Genomic DNA, 18,229 nt, shown 5'->3' on the forward strand with positions numbered 1-18,229 from the left:
AGGAAAACTGCCTCTTTTAGAGCCTCATCCACAGTGGAGTCACTGACTGGTAGGAGTGAGTGCTGCCATTGGGATGAGTTGGGGACCAGGCCAAAGAGACAGCCAAAGGGAGGAGGTCCTGGGCTGGGGCAGATGACCTGTTTCATACCTGCAATGTGTTGAACCTCTTCTGAGGATAAACTGAGCAATGGATTAGAAAGAGAGGCGTGGTAGGCTTCCTGAAGATGTTCAGTTCAGGAGGGTGTGAGGAGGGTGAGTGCACTACTGATACGTTACCCACGTAACTGTAAATACATAGGAATGTTCAAGAGCAAAACACATACTGTGATCTACTCAAAGAACTATTTAGTGTATAACACAAGGTAAGCATATTTTTGTTTCAGTATAAAGAAAGGATATTTTATCTAAAATTCTTATATCCTGTATCAGCCATTAAAAACCATTTATTACAACAGTTAGTGATAAAAAAATACTTTTCTGTACTCTCTGCATTCTTTATTTATTTTTTTTTTGTTAGTTTTCTCGTATTAATTCTTTTAGTTTTATTTCCTGCTCTTATTCTGAACGTTATCCATGTATCCAGAGCAGCTAAATGCACTTCAAGCAGACACCAACTACAGAAGTTAACAGCAGTTTCTTTGCTGGCTTGTAGGAAGAGCAGTCCCCAGTGTAAGGAGCTCAGTGCATGCCCACCTTTAGCATTTGGATATTTGTGAATGAAATGCAGATGCATTATTGAATACTACTAACAAAAAAGCGCTTCTTTCATGAATCATAAAATGCAGACAAAGCATTAGTGTACACGTGCATTTGCATGACAAGATCAGAAATGTTCTTGGACAGCCCCTGCAAGTGCATGGCATGTATTTAATTAAAAATTTATGACCAGCGGGGAAAATAGATTTTGAGAGACTTAAAGAAATCACTCCAGATTTGCAGATTATGTGCTCAGAAGAAGATCTGTTTTAAATCTGTTTGCAGGTATGTGGTGTGTGATCTGAGTATGATAAGCCCTTTCAAGAGAGTTTAGTATTTGGGATTTCAGTTCCAATCTGAAGCATTTGAAGGCACACACTCTTTCTAGTCACATGAGTGAGCACCCTGCTTAACTCAAATGAAGCCACTTTCTCAGGCTCTGGTGGGGCTGTGACATATACTTACAACATATGCTAACCTCCTTTCTTGGATCAAGATCCTGGTTTGAAATATTCTACATGTGTGAAGACATGGAGTTGAAGCCTTCCAGTTAATGAAATATCATCACAGAGATAGGTTAATCCATATAATTCTCATGGAGTTCATTAAATCACTTAAAAATATATATATATAAAAACAAATCAACACAGAGCTATATTTAGCTTGATACTCAGTAGTGTTAGTAGCATGCTTTTAATGTGACAGATTGGATTAGGAAAGCAATATAAAATGTGGGCTTGAGTGTATAGAATGTTTTATTTCCACAACTAAAGGACATTGTTAAGATCCATGTGCATTTTTAAGATCTTTTCCATCATTTAGAATTCAGCTAGTGTTAGTGTGCCAAAAACATTCATCTTTATTAGCTTTCAGTGCTCTGGAGAAGTTAAAATGGGGACGGCTCACCGCCCTTATTTTTCTTGAGAGTAGTAGCAAAAAGTGAAGACTTGCCTTTGTTTCTTTTGTTGGCGTAGAGATTTTTTGTTCTGAGACAAATGGGATTATTTCAAGAGTGGTGTTAACCTTACAAAGAAACGACATCTTCAATCTATAGCTAAATAGTTACTTGTAAACTTCTTTTCTTCTTTTTCCTTTCTTCCTCTCTTTTTCTCCCCCTAACAGGTAACATGCATGCAGTGGTTGCAAGGGGACCATACAATGCTGGATATGATTGAGAAAAAGCGTTGCCTCTGCAAAGAAATAAAAGCTCGACAGAAATCAGAGAAAGGACTCTGCAAACAGGACAGCATGCCTATTTTGCCGAGTTGGAAAAAGAACACCGGGACCAAGAAATATAGCCCTCCTCCTTATTCCAAACAACAAACTGTTTTCTGGGACACTGCAATCTGAGAGGTGTGTGGAGGATGCTCTCTCCACTGCATTGCACCATGCACAGCTAGCCGGCTTTCTTAATGAGGCAAAGGCTCTAACTAAGACTTACCTACAGGTGGTGAACTTTCTAGGAAAGAAACACGCCTGTACAGTGCTCACCTGTCAATCAAAAGAGAGTTCTAAGTTTCCAACTGGATTAAGGCATATATATTTATCTGGGATTTTTTTTGGATCCAGAAGATATTAGAATGTAAATATTTTGCCAATATATTGAAAACACCCAAACTAATAACACTGCTGAAATCTATATATATATATATTCAAAAATTTATGAAGAATTTTACTATATAATGTTACTGTCATATGATTTTATTAACTATTTTCTATGTGGTATTCCAATGTTCCCTCCTGACCCCCTCCCCCCCACCATTTTATTTCTCTTACCTGCCTAGATTTGGCCTCTGTACAAAAGCATGTGGTTGTACATTATATTTAACCGGACAGTGTACAAAACAACTCGGTGCTAGGGCTGTAGAAGTTACCTAGAGTTGTGCTTGTTAGACGTCCTTAGCTTCTTTTGAGGAGGGCTGGACAAGGGAGAGAGTTTTGGTATGAAACAGCAGAACTGCAGACTGTGCAAATGGGAGTGCTCAGTGTGGACGCCCAAGTTGCGTTTACAACACAAATTGCTCTGCATCAGTTTTATCACAAAGTTGATTATGTAGATTGCTGTTGGTTTTATCCTAATCGGTTAATCTCCAGCTATAACTGCGTGCCAACAAGGGAAGCTAAATTTTCAGAAGAAAACCCTGAAACAGAAACTCCTCCCCGTGACATCCAGCTGGCTAGTGGAGACCATGGTTCACTGTGACTGAGCGACGTACAGCCCGTGGCGAGGAGCCTGCTCGTTAGCAGGTTACAGCTGTGGCACTGCAACCACGGCTCCTGTCTGCATTTGTCTTTGGTCCAGAAAAGAAGGGTGAAAAACCTGTTTACACGTTTATTAGTTTTAAATCCAGCAGCATGTCCTGTGTCAGATTACCGTGTGTTACCTATGGAGGTTGGCATTCAGTCCCCCTGATGGCTGGTACAGAAATCTCCCTCAGTATCACGTGGGTTCGAAGCAGAGGCCGTGTAACATGTTCACCTGCATCTGCCATGTCATCTTCCTGGCTGCCTCTGTAATTGGCTTAGAGTCCTGTATGATATTACACACATATTGACAGAATATTATGTCATGACCAAAGAATTATGACCTCCTGGTTTTAACGGGAGAAAGAAATGGTTTAAGCTGACAATGAGGGTGAAATCCATGCGGTGAAATATCATCCAGAAAAAGCTGTTGAGAACGAGGGAAGCTTGTACTGCTGTGGAGTGGGGGAAAAAAAAAAGATCTATGGCATATATTTTGTATATTTAAATTTCTATGTGTCTGAAATTTGGTAGCACAAAATTCCTCTTTAAAACAATCATTTTAGTATTATATTCTGTGAGAAGAAAAGTTGTGTTGTTTAAAACTTCTTGTTATATCGGCTTTTCTTTGAAATTCTATTGACAGCGTTGCCACGGCTGTAATTGCTGATCAAAATAACCAAAAATATCAAATTTTAGAAGGTTTTTGTAATCTATATTGCTAAAGTTTGAGTTTGAGTAATGCTTTATCGGTAGCAGTTTCTTTTCAGCCTCTGAAATAAAGTTTTTAAATATTTTATAACTAACTAATGTATATTTTGATGTCCAAACTGAGATTTCTGTAAAAGATAAAGTGTGTGTTTATATGTGTGTATGTATATGAGCATTATTGTGTATGTATATATGCATATGTATACACGCATATATATGTATATATGCATGTATCTCTCTATATACTCATAGATGTGTGCATTAAATATTTGTATGTTAAGGATATACCGTGACAGGAATGGGTACGAATCTGAAACACAGATTTAAAGACCCCCTCACAGCCCAAACGACAGAAGAAGTGAAAAAATCCAGAGGCTGTGAAGGAATCTTTGAATACATGTTACATCCGCTACGCCAACTGTACATTCTGCTTGTTCTTTTATCTCTTAAAGAAAGAAAATGGCAGAAGAAAAACTCCAGAGATCTCACAAAGCTGCAGAATCTGCTGGCAAGACGACGACTTGTTGGTTGTGAGAAATCTGTTGAGATAACAGGTTCATTGTTCAGAAAGCGTTTGTTCTTTGTCTTCCTTGTTAGGTGGCAAGAGAAGAACTTCCCATAACCATCCATGAAATACTCAGCTCAGCTCTTTCTCCATCTGCACTAAACCTGCGGTGACAAAACAAAACCGCCGTCTGGCAGTGCTGTGACACCCATGGAGCACTGGCTGTGCAGACCCAACCTGTGGGTTGCTGCGCTGTCAGACCCTCTGGAGGACAGCAAACATGAAAAGAAGCAGTTCAGTACCGCGTTCATACTGTGTCCTTTCCACATCAATGCGTAATAGGAATAACGATCAGGGAATTGAAGCATTCTTGTCACAGACTCGCTTGTACATTCAGCCTGCCATAGAAGCCACCCCTTGTTTTGCTTTTATTGCTCAACACCTATTTATGTTGTCCTTAAATAACTGCCCATGTGCTTCCAGACCTCCATTGTATCCCATGGAAACAATGGCGTTTTGTTTTAAAGTGCGACACTACGTGAAAAAGTAAAACAGAACTTAGCACTTACCTTCCAAGCACTTTAGAAATGTGGACTGAACCTCACGCTCGCGAGAATCGCTATATGGAGGAGGGAGTGAGGCTCAGGCTGAGGAGTTTCCCAAGGTCACAGACATAGCCAGGGCATGACAGACGTGGCCTGGTGTCCTGTGGCGGCTGGCCCACCCCATCGCTCATGTCGTGGTGTGTCGTGCTGCCTGCTGCGCGCCGTCAGAATGCTGTTCAGTTGTTCTCCACGTTCCCTATTGTCTCAGCAGTTTCTGTGTCACAGGGTGAATGACAGTGCTTAGCTACGCGCAGTCATTGAAGCTGTAGTCTGTATAAATATGCAATCTGTATATACATACAGATCACATATATACACACACTTATTTAGACTGTATATATGAAATTGTTTGGTATGCACTTATTTTGCTTTAAACTCCTGAAGTTAAACATTATTGTGTAGCAATTTGTGTAAAGTGCACTGTGATTTCAAGAAAGCACAGTAAAGTCACAGGTCTTGTTATTCTTGCACTAAAAATGTGTTTACGTATATTAGCCAATGTATGTCTACTTTATTGCTCCTTTTGACAAAGCAAATGGTATACAATGGTATGGGTTCTTTTTTTGTTTGGGTTGTTTATTTATTTTTTAAGTGGACAACGGCACTATGTTTTTAAATGACAGGGTTTTTAAATACAATGAAATCATTCTGTGTTCATTCCAGTGTAATACATTTACTGATATCTAAAAATTGAATGTCATGTTGCTTTTTTTTCATATTTCATTAGAAATTGTCAGGTATGTGCCTGAGATTGTGTAGGAGTAAGGAGTAGCTAGAGGCTAACTGTAATAATATATTACTAGCCGTTTCTATATACACAGTATAAATACATATTAATTTTCTTTTCATTTTTGTACTTGATTTTTTTAGGTAAGATGTAATTAAATGTACTTTGATACTTCTGAAGTAATAAGATGTTGTTTGAAGATCAATTCTGCTTTCTTTAGTGCATTGACGATATTTTACAATAATTTAGTGCTTATTTATTTGTGCTCCGGTGTAATTATAATAAAAAGCAATAGTTTAAAATAGTTGGCTGTTCATTTTCATTCGATGGTTTCAGTTTAAAGCTGGATTGTTCACTAGGAATTGGCCAGAGATTGCTTGGAAGAAAAGTCAAGTCACAGCTGTATATTTATGGCATTCCTGAGGCACATTTGTAATCGCATCGTTTGTTGGAGGAAATGAACAAGTTGCTTTCATAGGTTAAAATTTGCAAGTCGTGCCAAGTTGCATCTAATGCCACGACTGGCATCCTCAGCTAAATCCTCAGGATAGAATTTCTCTGTAGAGCAACCAGAAGTTTGTTATTTTTGGTACCTTTCAGAGATTGGAAATGAAGATGGTCACATCAAAGACCCCTCTTCAAAGATCTTCCTGGGAGCAGAACGTACCCTGATAGAAGAGGGACCCATCCGCCATCCAAAAAGCTCTTCAAAAATCTGTTCAAAAAGTCAGTGTAATTCGATGTGATTCCAGCCAGAATCTTCACTTCAATCATGACGTAAAACCTACCAGCAGATGTCCTACCTGCAGAATTCCACGGGGCAGCACGGCGGGGCAGAGCTGTAGGGGAAGGAGAGCGCCTGCAGAACCCCACAAATGATGCTGGTCATCTGTGTGACTGTTTGCATTACTTCGTGTCTTTTGTCGTTGTTGAAGTTTTGTAGCACGGATTTTCTGACTTAGAATCTTGCGTTCTGATTTTTAAGATGAGATGTTATAATTTAAAGTTTCCAAGAGGAAGGAAGCAACAATGTAATACAGAACACAGGAAAAAAACAAAACTAAACAAACCAGTAATGTTCTTGCTATAGCACTGAGACCAAATGCCTTTCTATTCATGGAAAAGCTTCTTTTGATATGCTAAAAAGGCACTACCCGTGTTTACATAGATCTGTATGTAGAACTGATCCAGTGGAAATCTTTTGGCTGTTCTCTGCAGGACTGATTCCGAGTCAGGTTGCAGATGACTGAAAAAATGCTTTCCAAGAGCTTCCATCCAGGAGCCACGTGCTTTCCCGAGGCACAGCCCCATTGTTCCCAACAACACCCCCACTGTTAAGCATTGCTGCCAGCTTCTGCTCCTCTTCCTTTCTCCAGCCCCTGCCACCAACGTTCAGAGTGACCCATCCTCCAAAGCAAACTCCAGCCTTTTGTTGGAGGTCGTTATTTTGCAGGGATATCCTATAGGGATGATTAGAAATGGATGGAACAACATCTTGCAGGGAGTTCTTTTTTCCGAAGACCTCCAGACTTAAAAGAGGAAAAGAGAATGCCTGTCAGTTAAAGAGACAAACCGTGGTCTGTTCTGTTCGGTGGGACATTTCATGGTATGTAGCCTCTAATGACTTTCCAGCGTGAGTCCCAACACCCACTTCCTCAACACATCATGCGTTGCAGTTGCTGGAGACAGCAGCACCTGAAGGAATGAAAGGGAAGAGTTGCCAAATGCAGCAGGAAGCACGAATTGTGGGAAAATCAGATTTGTTTTTCCCCATTTTGGAATATGCTTATTGGCTTGCTTTGCCACTGCAGAGACACTTTCTACATGCTATTCTGGCTTAAACAGGAGAGGCTTGAATTAAAAGGAGACCAGACCATAAAAAGCAACGGTTGAGTTTCACACTTGCATTTGCTCTAAGTTTATTTGAAAGTTGAAAGGTGCCTGCAGTGCTATATCTTGGGTATCTGCTCCTTTTGCATTTTAAAACCCATCACAATAACACTGGCAGGAGTTACTGCTGTTTCCCTGCCGCAGTCATTCAGAGTGACCTTAGCTGGTGCCAGAGTGGCTGCGAAGCAATGAAAGCAGGCAGGGGATGTCTTTACTAGGGAACCTGCCCTGAGCACAGCTGAGAAGCTGAGCAGCCACCAGAAGAGCACTGGGCCAGCATCCCTCAGATCTATGGCCAGAGCTGACAGAGCTGGCAAGGAAACAGCAAGAAACTAAATAAAATTTACAGAAACCAAAGACAGTGAAAAACGCTGCTCAAAGGCAACACTGAATGCATTTTGTGTTTATTTTCTAAACCTGCCACCATCACTTTTGTGGTTCAGTTTTACCTTTAAAGCAAAATTACACACCTGTCACCTCATAATTGCGATTCTGGGTGTGCTGATGAGTGCTGGTTTTAGTGCTCTACTCCACCTGTGGCATATTGGCACCCTTTGTGCTCTGCTCTCTTTCTGTCTCAACTGTTTCTTTCACGATATTATTTGGGAAATATATTTGTAGGTATCAGTGAGAGTTCCTCTCTCTTCTGTTCCTTTTTAATGTTGTGCTCTCCCTCCCTTGTTCTCAGCTGGCTCTCCCTAATCCTTAATGAAAACATGCAAAGAAAGCAGGAGCAGGAGACACCAACAATTCTATTTTAAACAATAGCCTTTACCAATGCTGTTCTGAGTGTATATACAGAGAAATTAATGGCGTGATTCAGAAGTGACTACAAAGATGAAACTAAGAAGCTGCACATGAGCCCACAGCTGCAGCCAGTCAGCAGGGAGGGCAGGGCTGATGGCCATGTGGCTGCTGGGCCCAACCATCCTCAAGTAAAGGCATAGAAAGAACAGGCATGAAGGGAAAGGTTCTTTGGCTGCAGCTGGCAGGAATCAACATGGTCCACGAGGAAGTGTAAAGATGCATATTGAAATGAAGGACTGTTTTTCCCATAAACCTCATCCCCCAGCATTCATCTCTGCCCTATGAGCAGTCTACAGCAGCTCAGGAGCCATGCTGACCCCTCCTAGTCCTGAGGAAGACTGCAGAGGAGTGCAGGAGCTTCACCTTCCTTTTGCAGGTATGCTTGTAAGCCTGGCCCCTTCCTGCTTTCTGCCTGGCCCCTGGGTTGGGGGCAGTGAAATGGAAAGTGGGGGATCAGGGCTGCTTCTGGGTCCTTGCATGTTTATGGTATGACTGGGCCTCTTGCCTGGTGTCCTTGTGTGATCAAAATCTGTCTGTAACACCTGACTAGATGTTCATGCCAGGAGATGCAATATGACTATAGTAACAATGCTTCCTAATTCCCTGAAAGAAACATGAGGTGCATTGGATTAAGCCGCTCCACATTGAGTACAGATGTACAGCTTTACAGATGCGTGTGCAAGCAAAAGAAAAGTAAAACTGCAACCTCAAGGTTAATTAAAATAAATAAATAATCCCATGGATTTCAGAAACAGCAAAAAGGGGGATTAACCCTTGGTTTCCCATTGAAGGCCTGCAGAGCACTGTGTGAGGAGCAGCTGGTGGGTGCTGGGCACCTCACCTCAGAGCTGCTGGGCGGGAAGCAGCTGCTGCCCCAGTGATGCTTCCTGCCCACGTGAGGTGGCTGCTGCAAAGAGCTCCCACCATGAGGAAGGCAGGGAGAGCAGCTCTCCCTACTGGGAGGACCAGTCTGAGCCACGTGCCCCAGGGTGAGAGACAGCAGTTGAGTTTAGGGCGTGAGAAGTGACTGAGATCTTGGCAGCATTTCAGGCTGCTGTGCAAAAAGCCATTGAGGAGAGCCAACAGCCAGACCTCCGGTATCTGTCTGGCAGGGCCCTCGGTGCCCAGCTCTTTGGGTGTCCACGGTGTCACCTGATAACCTTTGCAATGACAGGAGTTGTGTGGGGTGTGCTGCTGTCTGCAGCTGCTGTCTGCAGGAAGTTGCCTTCCCTCTGCACTCTCCTTTTAGAGGACTGTAGCAGCTTGATGGATTTGTGTGGGGACAGACGTGGGATGTGTGCAGGCTGTCCCAGAGCGATGCAGCTTCCCAGCATGTGCAACACCAGCTGAAAGGTAAGTTTGGAGAAATCCTTCGTGTTCCTGCTTAAACGTGGTGCACTGTGTCTGAGTGTGTGGGAGCTGTTGAGTCACAGCCTGAACCAGTGATTGAGCACCTGGTGGAGAGGCGTGGCCAGCACTGGGAGCGCAGGTGCAAGCAATTGGATGGGGTGGACCCAGGGTCCTAACGTCATTTAAGGGCAGGCAGCAGGAGGGAAGCTTCTAGAAAGAAGTAAGCTCCAAGCAGAGGGGGCTTCCATTGAGCCCATTTCTTCAAAGTGGGGTAAGTTGTTCCTTCGATTGTGACTTATACCTTTCTTGGGTTGTCTGAAAACTGGTCAGTGGCAGCTATAATTGTCTGCCATGCGCTGGGGTGGAGGTATCATGGGCTGCCAGGGCAGGAGGGAGGAGGGGAGCCTGCGCTTCCTCAGCCCTCACTCCTAATTGAATTTCTCCGGCCATGTGCTCTGTGACCTTATGCTTTGTTTAGACATTAGCACCTCTGCAAAGTGGGTGTTAAATGGTGCTGTTATGGTTGGTAACGGTTTTATGTCCGCTTGAAGAGTGTGAATGATTCTACAAGGTACCGGGCAGTGAAAACAGCCTTTGCTACAACAGTCTTTGCTACGTCTCCAGCTGGCTGGTTTAATTCAAAGCAACTCCCGCTCCCACCGAAGAGATCTTTGCTTTCTTGAATTCTTCGGGGTTTTGTCATTGCTCTGGTAAACAGAACAACTGAAACTCCAGTGTGTTTATTTTACCACTGTAAAGAGGTACCACTGATATGTCTTCTACTGAGCAGGAACGAGCATTTGTTTTTTGCCCGGTGTTCAGGCACCTCAGAATTTCTGTGTTGTCTGAGATGTCTGAAATCAATACTTTACCTTTCCTGGCGCTGTTCTGCATGTGAGAAGGTCGTGATGTGGTGACTAAAGTTACATTTGCAATAAGCTGATAAGGTGGCTTACTCTTTATGGTAAGTTCCTGCCTGGCCTCTGCAGTGCTTGCTGGCTGAGCGGTGAGCACAGCTGTGAGCTCCAGGGGGGCAAGTGGCACTGCGGTATCTGCCGACAGATGGCTGCGGTGAGCTGGGGTTTGCTAGCACGTGGTGGCTGTGATGATGATGGCTCCATGCAAAACTTGGCCGTGACTAATAAGCGCAGGCTGTAAGGTTGTCTACCCCTTCACCATCTGGGCGTGGGTTTCTGATCTGTGTAGGAGCAGATGCTGTTCTAGGCTGACTGGAAGATCAACCGGCTTCAGAGCAATAAAGCTGGGGCCTCCCTTGTGTGTTTGTTTGTTTTTAGCGGTGTAAGCAAGTAAAGCAGGAATAAATACTAGAGACAATATCGAAAGAGGAACACAGAATTGGGGCTGCTCTGGCAGTGAGCACGTGCCTTCATGTGTGACCAGGTTCTCTCTGTGAGCAGTTCAGAAACAGATACGATGTAGTTCACCCCAGAATCAGTGCTGGAATGATTTTGTCAACATTTGTCGGTGATTTAGTACCACAGGCTGCCAGGAGCTGTGAATTTGACCAGTTACTCACAATTCTTCCTCATACTCTTGCTGGCATTCCATTTACACTCAGCAGCTCCCTCTGTTTCATCACTTATGGCTCTATCTGTAGATACAGGGATGCATAAATCTCTAGTAAGCTGTCTGCAGTCATACTTTGAATGTCTGTCTGAGAAGTGATGAAAACCCTTCACAGTGATGTTTTTTGAAGTGAGCAAGTAATATTTCTGATTATTATTATTGTAAAAAGAAAAAAAGTCACACTGCTCTACTTTCCCTCTGGTTTGGGCATTCAAGTGTGTGATATTCTCAGACTTGCTATCAAAAAAGAAATATCATCTTGACAAGCTTTAAACCATGTGAGCGCAATCTGAGTGTAGTCTCACCTTCAGGAATGTAAAAAAGCAAATCTGAGTTTAGGCTTTCTGTACTTCTGTAATAAAGTTTTTTTTGCTGCTTATTTCATTTCCACAGAGACACAGCTGTTTTTGTTAACAGACTTCTGCACATAAATCATCCTTCTGTCCTTCTCTATTTGAGGAACACTTAACACCTTGTGCTTTTTGCTCAGGTTCTCCTTTCTTTGCATTTCCATGAGATAAATGGATGCTCTATGAGATGAGGTTAGTGGGTTTGGGGGAGGGAAATGTTGCTGGTGTTTCAGTATGGTGAAATATAGCAGTTGCATATTCTGATAGTTCAAGGAATGTCTTAGGAAAGTTTTATACCGTTTCTGTGGCAAACTAATAGGAAATCGAGCAAAATGCTGACTTGAGATTTTTGCTTACGACAGTCTTTTGTCCTTCAAATTGTATCACCACTGAAGAGCACTTGATAATACAACTGAGAAGAATAATTAGTGCTGCAGGTACTGCTGTACTAGCTTGGAAGAAGTACTTTTAGATTAACCCCAGACAGAAATGATCTTATACTACTTTGATTTATCTTTGGGTAGACTGTTATTGGCTGCCTGATACTGCCAAGGGTAAAGCAAAGCCTTACTGAGAGTCCAGTGTCAACCTGTCTGTGTATTTCTAAAACTTTGGAGGCCTCAGCCTCAAGATCTCCCCTCCATGATTTTAAGTTGTTTTCTACTGTCTGTGCCATACAGAAGGAAATCCAATATAAACATATCATTTGGATGTGCGTATTACAAGAAAATGGGTGTCTGATTCTAAGTGCCTCTGAACAATAAGAAAATGGGTTATTTGCTCTTTACAAAGTTGTGGAAACTCTGGCTGGAAATCCTAAATGAACAATGTAACTTATATTGCCATATATTTCGGTGCTTACTGACTTAGATGTGTTAGTAACTTCAGTCTAAGAGTACATCTTTACCTTCATACAGGGAAAGGGATGTCATCCCGTGCTCCTGTGGTATCCAGCAGTATATATTTTAATTAACAAATTATAATTAAGAAGTCTCACATTTATGTGCAACTTGCTGTAATTCTTCAAAGACGTGAAACTTTAAGATAGAGATTTTTTTTTTCTGTGTGCCAAAACTCTTTTGAGGGGCATTAAACTCTAGTGTATCTAATTAATGCTTTAAATATTCTTTCCCATCAGCTTAATTTTTATCTATTGCTTTGCTGCCTTGTTACCTAGTATTAACTGCTTATTGAAATTGATTGTTTCTGGTATTTTCAAGTGTTGATTGTTCCTTCATGGCTGAACATTTTAATATAATGCTATTGATTTTTCTCACATTATAGCTCTCCTCATAACTCCTAACTACAGAGTGTCATTGTGGGCTATCAACATGTGGGGACACTTCTAATGATAAATTCAGGATGAAGAATGTCTCCTGAGTGCAATGTTCTTCCAAGCACTAGGATCTTAGAAAAGTATTTTAGTTTATTTTCTTCAAAGGTAGTGAAAATATTTACCTGCAAATATGAAATAGGATCTGTGTCACACTAGAAGGTGTTGACTGGAACATCCTGTGTCTCCATGAGGTTCTCATTTACTGGGTTTTTACAATTTGTTTGCTGAGATCAGGGAAGGACTAGAGAATACTTCTGCCCTCTGTCCTTGTGCTAAAGGCCATTGTACCAGTGACTGCTGCTGTCTCTGCTGTGACTGTGTGCCTCCTCTGTGCTCCAGTTCAGTGGCTCTTCCATGCTTATGTGTCTCTGACACAAGACCCTGCGATTGTCACAGCTGGCTGTTACAAAACAAAGCCCAATGTTTTGACCATCACAAATTGATATTGGCTTCTTAATAAAGTTTAGAACTTATTTTAATAAAGTTATTCCACATCTTCCTACTCATCTAGCTTACATAGTGATCTTCAGTTCAGAGTCACTGGAGAACAACAGAGAATGCCTGAATAGCTGGGTGATGGCAGAAGGCTTTTCCCTCCACGCTTACTAAAGCAAGTGATTTTATTTTAATTTTGAAAATGCAGTTGGTAATTGAGAAGAGAGTTTTGAAGAATCAGACAACCGAGTCAGTACAGCAGTTTGGACACCAGCACCTTTGGTGTTCTGATGTTATGGCATTGAATTGCTTTTCTACTTTTGCTGGGGAGGGGGATGTGATTTTAATGGTTGAATGAGAAGCCACATGGCCAAGAAATACTTCTCTAGATATTGCAAATGTTAGGACTAAGAAAATAAATGCATAGAAAGGGATGTACAGTTAACTAGAAAATACTCACCAGTAGACTTGACTACGTGGCTCCTTATATTGACACCAACACATCACAGAAATCAGTTTTGTTGGAGAAGTTTTTGAAGAAATTATTGAATATTTCAGTGGTCTTTCCTCTCTTTTGACCCTGGAGAGAAACAGGCTTCTTTTGTCCAAGCTTCTACAATTAGCTGCTTTCACTGCCTTGGTTCCACCTTTTTGCTCCAAGTCTTATCTGATGCTGTAAGAAATGTGGCTAATCGGAATGTTATGCTTGGGAAACAAGTTTGATTGTGACCCTTACCAAAAGTAACCATTGACTATTTTGGTTTTGTCCTGTAGAGGATTCTCACTAGTGTAAAAGGAGGAAGAATTCAAGTGAGCGTGTAAACTTAAAAGCCATATATCCATAGGGAACCTTACTGTCCTCTTCTAAATAGCTAATGCTGCATCCCACCTGGCAACAACTCTTTTCTCACCATCCTGTCCTATCTCAGCACTTGTGTTTGCGTACCTGTGTGCAGAATCGTAGAGACACTAATATTTTTGTGATGGCCCTGACCAGCAATGGGGCCTCCATCCCTGCTCACCTGCCAACAGGCCTAGGAGCTCCATTTAAGCTCAAGTGCCTTTCTGAGCCGTATGGTAGTGATGCTGGTCTCCAGCTCTGCCTCAGAGCTGTAGACCCTGGTACCTGCATGGTGTTTGAGGCTGCTGCCTGCACCCAGCCTGCCTCTCTTCACTCCTCTCACTGGGAATTAAAGCTTTTCAGAATGAATGAAATTAGCTAGACAAAGATGGAGTTGGGTAGAAGCAGAATCAATGTGGCATTTTGAATAAATATAGGACAGAGAAGATGAAGCACTGAAAAAAAACCCACAAAAACCCCTGCAGCTTGATCCAAATATAGAAAATACTTTTAAATAGGCTGGATGTGCTCTAGTGGAGGAAGTAATAATAAAAGGGAGACAATAAATATTTACCAGTATTGTAAATAATCCAGCTAAATAACACCAGGAAAACAGCCAAAGATGCTGTTATAATTTAAGGCTGATGCAAAGAAGCTTGGCATAATTAGTACACATAGTACACATTTTTTTTTTTTTTCCTAAAGAGGGGTTGGAGCGGCATTAGGTAAGTAAATGGCAAATGATTTTCAAGTAGTTGGAGCGCTTACATTGCTCTTGCTGATGCCTGGCCCCAAACAGCTCTGAAGTTTATAGTATTCTGGATTCACCAAGGTAAGAGCAAATATATTTTCTTATTCTGAAGGCCATATACTGTTCTGAGACGTTTTTATCTTATTTTTCTGTTCTTTTGGAAACTTATTTTGTTGTGGATGTTGAGTTGGTTGCAGAAAATGATTGCAGCAGGCCAGTGCCTTTGGCACCCAGCATAAGATGCTTGAACCTTGGAGCCCGGGTCCCAGTTATGTATTTGGAATGTCTGCACATCCTGCCCTTGAAATGTTCCTCTCTAGCTTCAGGAAGCTAGAAATGGCCATGAGAGTAGCTGTTTCTTGTCACCCATTACATCAAAGTGTTGTAGGATTGTTCTGTGATGATGAAGGTGCTGAAGTTCATTGGATGCTTGCAGGATGCTGTCAGATACACAAGTTGCATTGGAAGCAGTGGTCACTGTACTGGGTGACATGCAGCTCAGCAGCTATGGGCTGGGGCTGAGCAGCAAAGGCCACTGAGAAAGTGTTGTCATGAAGTATTCGATGTGAAATGGCTGCTTTGTACTTCCTAGTACCTTGGTAGGGACAGTTTAGAGGAATCTGGGATGCCCTTAGCCCTTCTACCATACAATTACTGTGCAAACTGAACTGTATAATGGAAAGCAGATATTAATTACGTGAAAAGGCATACTGTAGTACCTCATGATATTTTTCTGCTGACTGTGTTAATCTCTTGCTGTTCTTTGTAAAGGAGCAAACTTCAGATTTCTATTTGACTAGCATGTGGTGCAGCAAGACTCTGTCAATGAGCAGGGCTGGCTGCTGCACCAATGAGGGCATGTGGCTTCCAGCAGCAAGATGGGAGCCCCAGCTGTGACCCAGATGCAGCTGCTGTCCCTGGGCAACTAACATCACAGAGGATTCCCTGCACGTTTCTGACGGTGGCAGCAGGGTAGGGATCTTTCTCAATAGAAAGCTGCTGGCATCACACCAGGGACTATATGTATATGCTGAGTCTAGATCAAGGTGGCAGCACACTGTGTGGTGTGAGGTGCTGTGATGGTGAGTGGATGCTCGTGAAGCCTTCCACTGTAATCTCTGGAAGATCCTGGATTTAATTTTTGTCAGGCTTCTTGTTTCAGCAGTTTACAGCAGAGATGTGTGTTTATAGAGATCTGTTAGGCTGCCCTTTCAAGTGTTTAAATAATATTGTATCAACACGGTGCAGACTGATCTGTATCTTAGCAACTGTGTCAAGTTCACCATGGGCTAAAATTCAAATGGAATCAAACAATCTGGAGTCTCTGAGTTGAGAAAACTGAGAATAGGGAGAAAATTATGAGGTTATTCTGGGCCCAACTGATGCTCCCCTTCAGCTTCACACTGTGGTAATTGTGGGTTAACAAGTACCTTGGAGCTATAATTAAAATGAAAGATATAGACAGAAATGAATACCTTTAAGAAATTTCAAGACAAGAAAAATATTGAAGGACCAGAAGTACAGCTGATGTTTGGAGTGTGGTTAAGTCTACAAAGAAAACAAAATAAATTCTCCCAGTTTTATTTACATTTCACCCATTTCCAGTCAGTTTTTAGGTCTAGAAAGTGATGTGTTTGAATACAACGTTGAATATGTTGCATGTTTACCCCAAGTGCCATATGTACAAGAATAGAATTGCATATGCCTCCCTAAGCATTAGTAAATGCATGTGACCTACTATGCTGTTAACATAGGTGTGTAGCTCCAAGCTGTGCAACAACCTGCTGGAAAGAAGAGCTTGCAGGCCTCTTGTTCTCAGGCAGGTTAAGTTGGCTGTATGTTGTCCCAGAACCAGCAACAGCCACTTTGCATCACATTATCTACTCTTATGGTCACCCCCTGTTAATGGCGTGACTATTTTGGGTCATTCTTGATTGTCTGAGTAAGCCAATCTGTTGAATTTTAAGAGGCTGATTGCTGCTGTCTTCAGCAGCACCTCTCTGCAATGACTCCTACATCAGGGAATGAAATTTGTCCCAAAAGGCCCATTTCGACTTTCAAAAATATCATGTAAGAGTTGTTCAGATCTCCCAGATACTCGTTTACACAGAAGGCTATGACTCAACTAATGGTTTGTATGAAGCTGATATTTAAAGGCATTAGTTAAGCCTATTAAGTACCCTGAAGATGATTATAGGTCTAAGATTTTCTACCTGTAAGTACATCATCAGAACTTTCACTCATCAGATGTCTCTGCCTGGAATACATACAAGGCAGGATTGCACTTGATTTGTTCACCCTCCTTTCCAGGAACAAGAAAAGATTTTAGTAATGCTTTCTAACTGACAAACCAGTCCTTGGGACACAAATGAGTAGGTGAGACTTAAGGTGATAAATTCAGAAAGAATTATGACATGTATGCGTTTAAGTCTGTCTGCACTCCTGCTTAGCTGGTACGTGTCTTTGAGTCTGTCTGAAAGTCTCTTCAGTTTTAAATGGATTTTTGGTTGGTGGTTGCCTGTCAAATTTCTGGAGCAGTATTTCTTTCAACAGAATTTCCTGCAATAGTAAAACTTTCTATCAGAGAAAGTAACCACGTTTACTTCCAGATGGGCTATGTGAGGAGAAAATATTTCTTTAGTGCAGTTGGCAACCCATTCTTCTGTTTTTATGTCCTTCTGGTGAGAGAGTTACAATGTTCTTTGACTCACGATGCTTCAAAGAAATTGTGATTTTCCTTTCACCTCGTGCTCAAGTTGAGCATAGATCATTGTACTGAAACAGCTTCTGACTCTTGCTCCTCAGTTATGCAATTTTACGTTTAAGGTGTCACATAGAACTCAGTGCATTCTATTATATGAGAATGCTTATTTACCTTTTTTGTCTAGAATCCTTAAGTAAAGCTTCTCTTTGTGTCTATTTAGAATAATTACACTTTTATGTAACTATTTTTCTCCTAGATCTTGTTTAATATTCACTTTCTGTTTTGGTTTGAATCATATGTTGAGATATTCTCCTGTGTTTTGAGTTTAGCTGTGGTTACAGTAGTTGGCTTCAGCTTTTTGAGAACTTTAGAGATAAATAGTATTTAAATCAAAGACTAATCATGTTGGGCTTTGCTATTAGGGTGTTCCATCTGCTAAATTTAAATTTACTTTGGGTTGAGTAACTTCAAATACTAGCAGCAAGAAATTTAAACTTAGGTTTACTCGAAAATCTTTCTCTTGTTTGAAATAAAAGTTCTTTCGCTTCCTTCATAATTGCTGTCAAATTGCAATGCAGTATTTGTAAGAACACTGTCCAATTCCATTAGTCAGAAAGAATGAACAAGATGACTTTCTGCTTTTTCATTTAGTACCTGGAAAGCTTGTATTTAAACTTGCCAAAATGTATA

General features: G+C 41.5%; 1 protein-coding gene across 6 annotated transcripts in view; it reads left to right on the plus strand.

Moving 5' to 3' along the window:
* The window catches only part of NYAP2 (neuronal tyrosine-phosphorylated phosphoinositide-3-kinase adaptor 2), a 124,311-nt gene extending 118,525 nt beyond the window's left edge, over window positions 1–5,786 (plus strand). For all 6 annotated transcript variants that reach the window (XM_072344661.1, XM_072344666.1, XM_072344664.1 and 3 more), the window contains one exon: window positions 1,819–5,786. In XM_072344661.1, coding sequence (XP_072200762.1) covers window positions 1,819–2,046 — 228 coding nt within the window. In that variant the 3' untranslated portion in view covers window positions 2,047–5,786. The remainder of the gene's footprint in view (window positions 1–1,818) is intronic.
* The last annotated feature ends 12,443 nt before the right edge of the window (window positions 5,787–18,229 follow it).

This window comes from Excalfactoria chinensis, chromosome 9, assembly GCF_039878825.1.
Source record: "Excalfactoria chinensis isolate bCotChi1 chromosome 9, bCotChi1.hap2, whole genome shotgun sequence".
NCBI lineage: Eukaryota > Metazoa > Chordata > Aves > Galliformes > Phasianidae > Excalfactoria > Excalfactoria chinensis.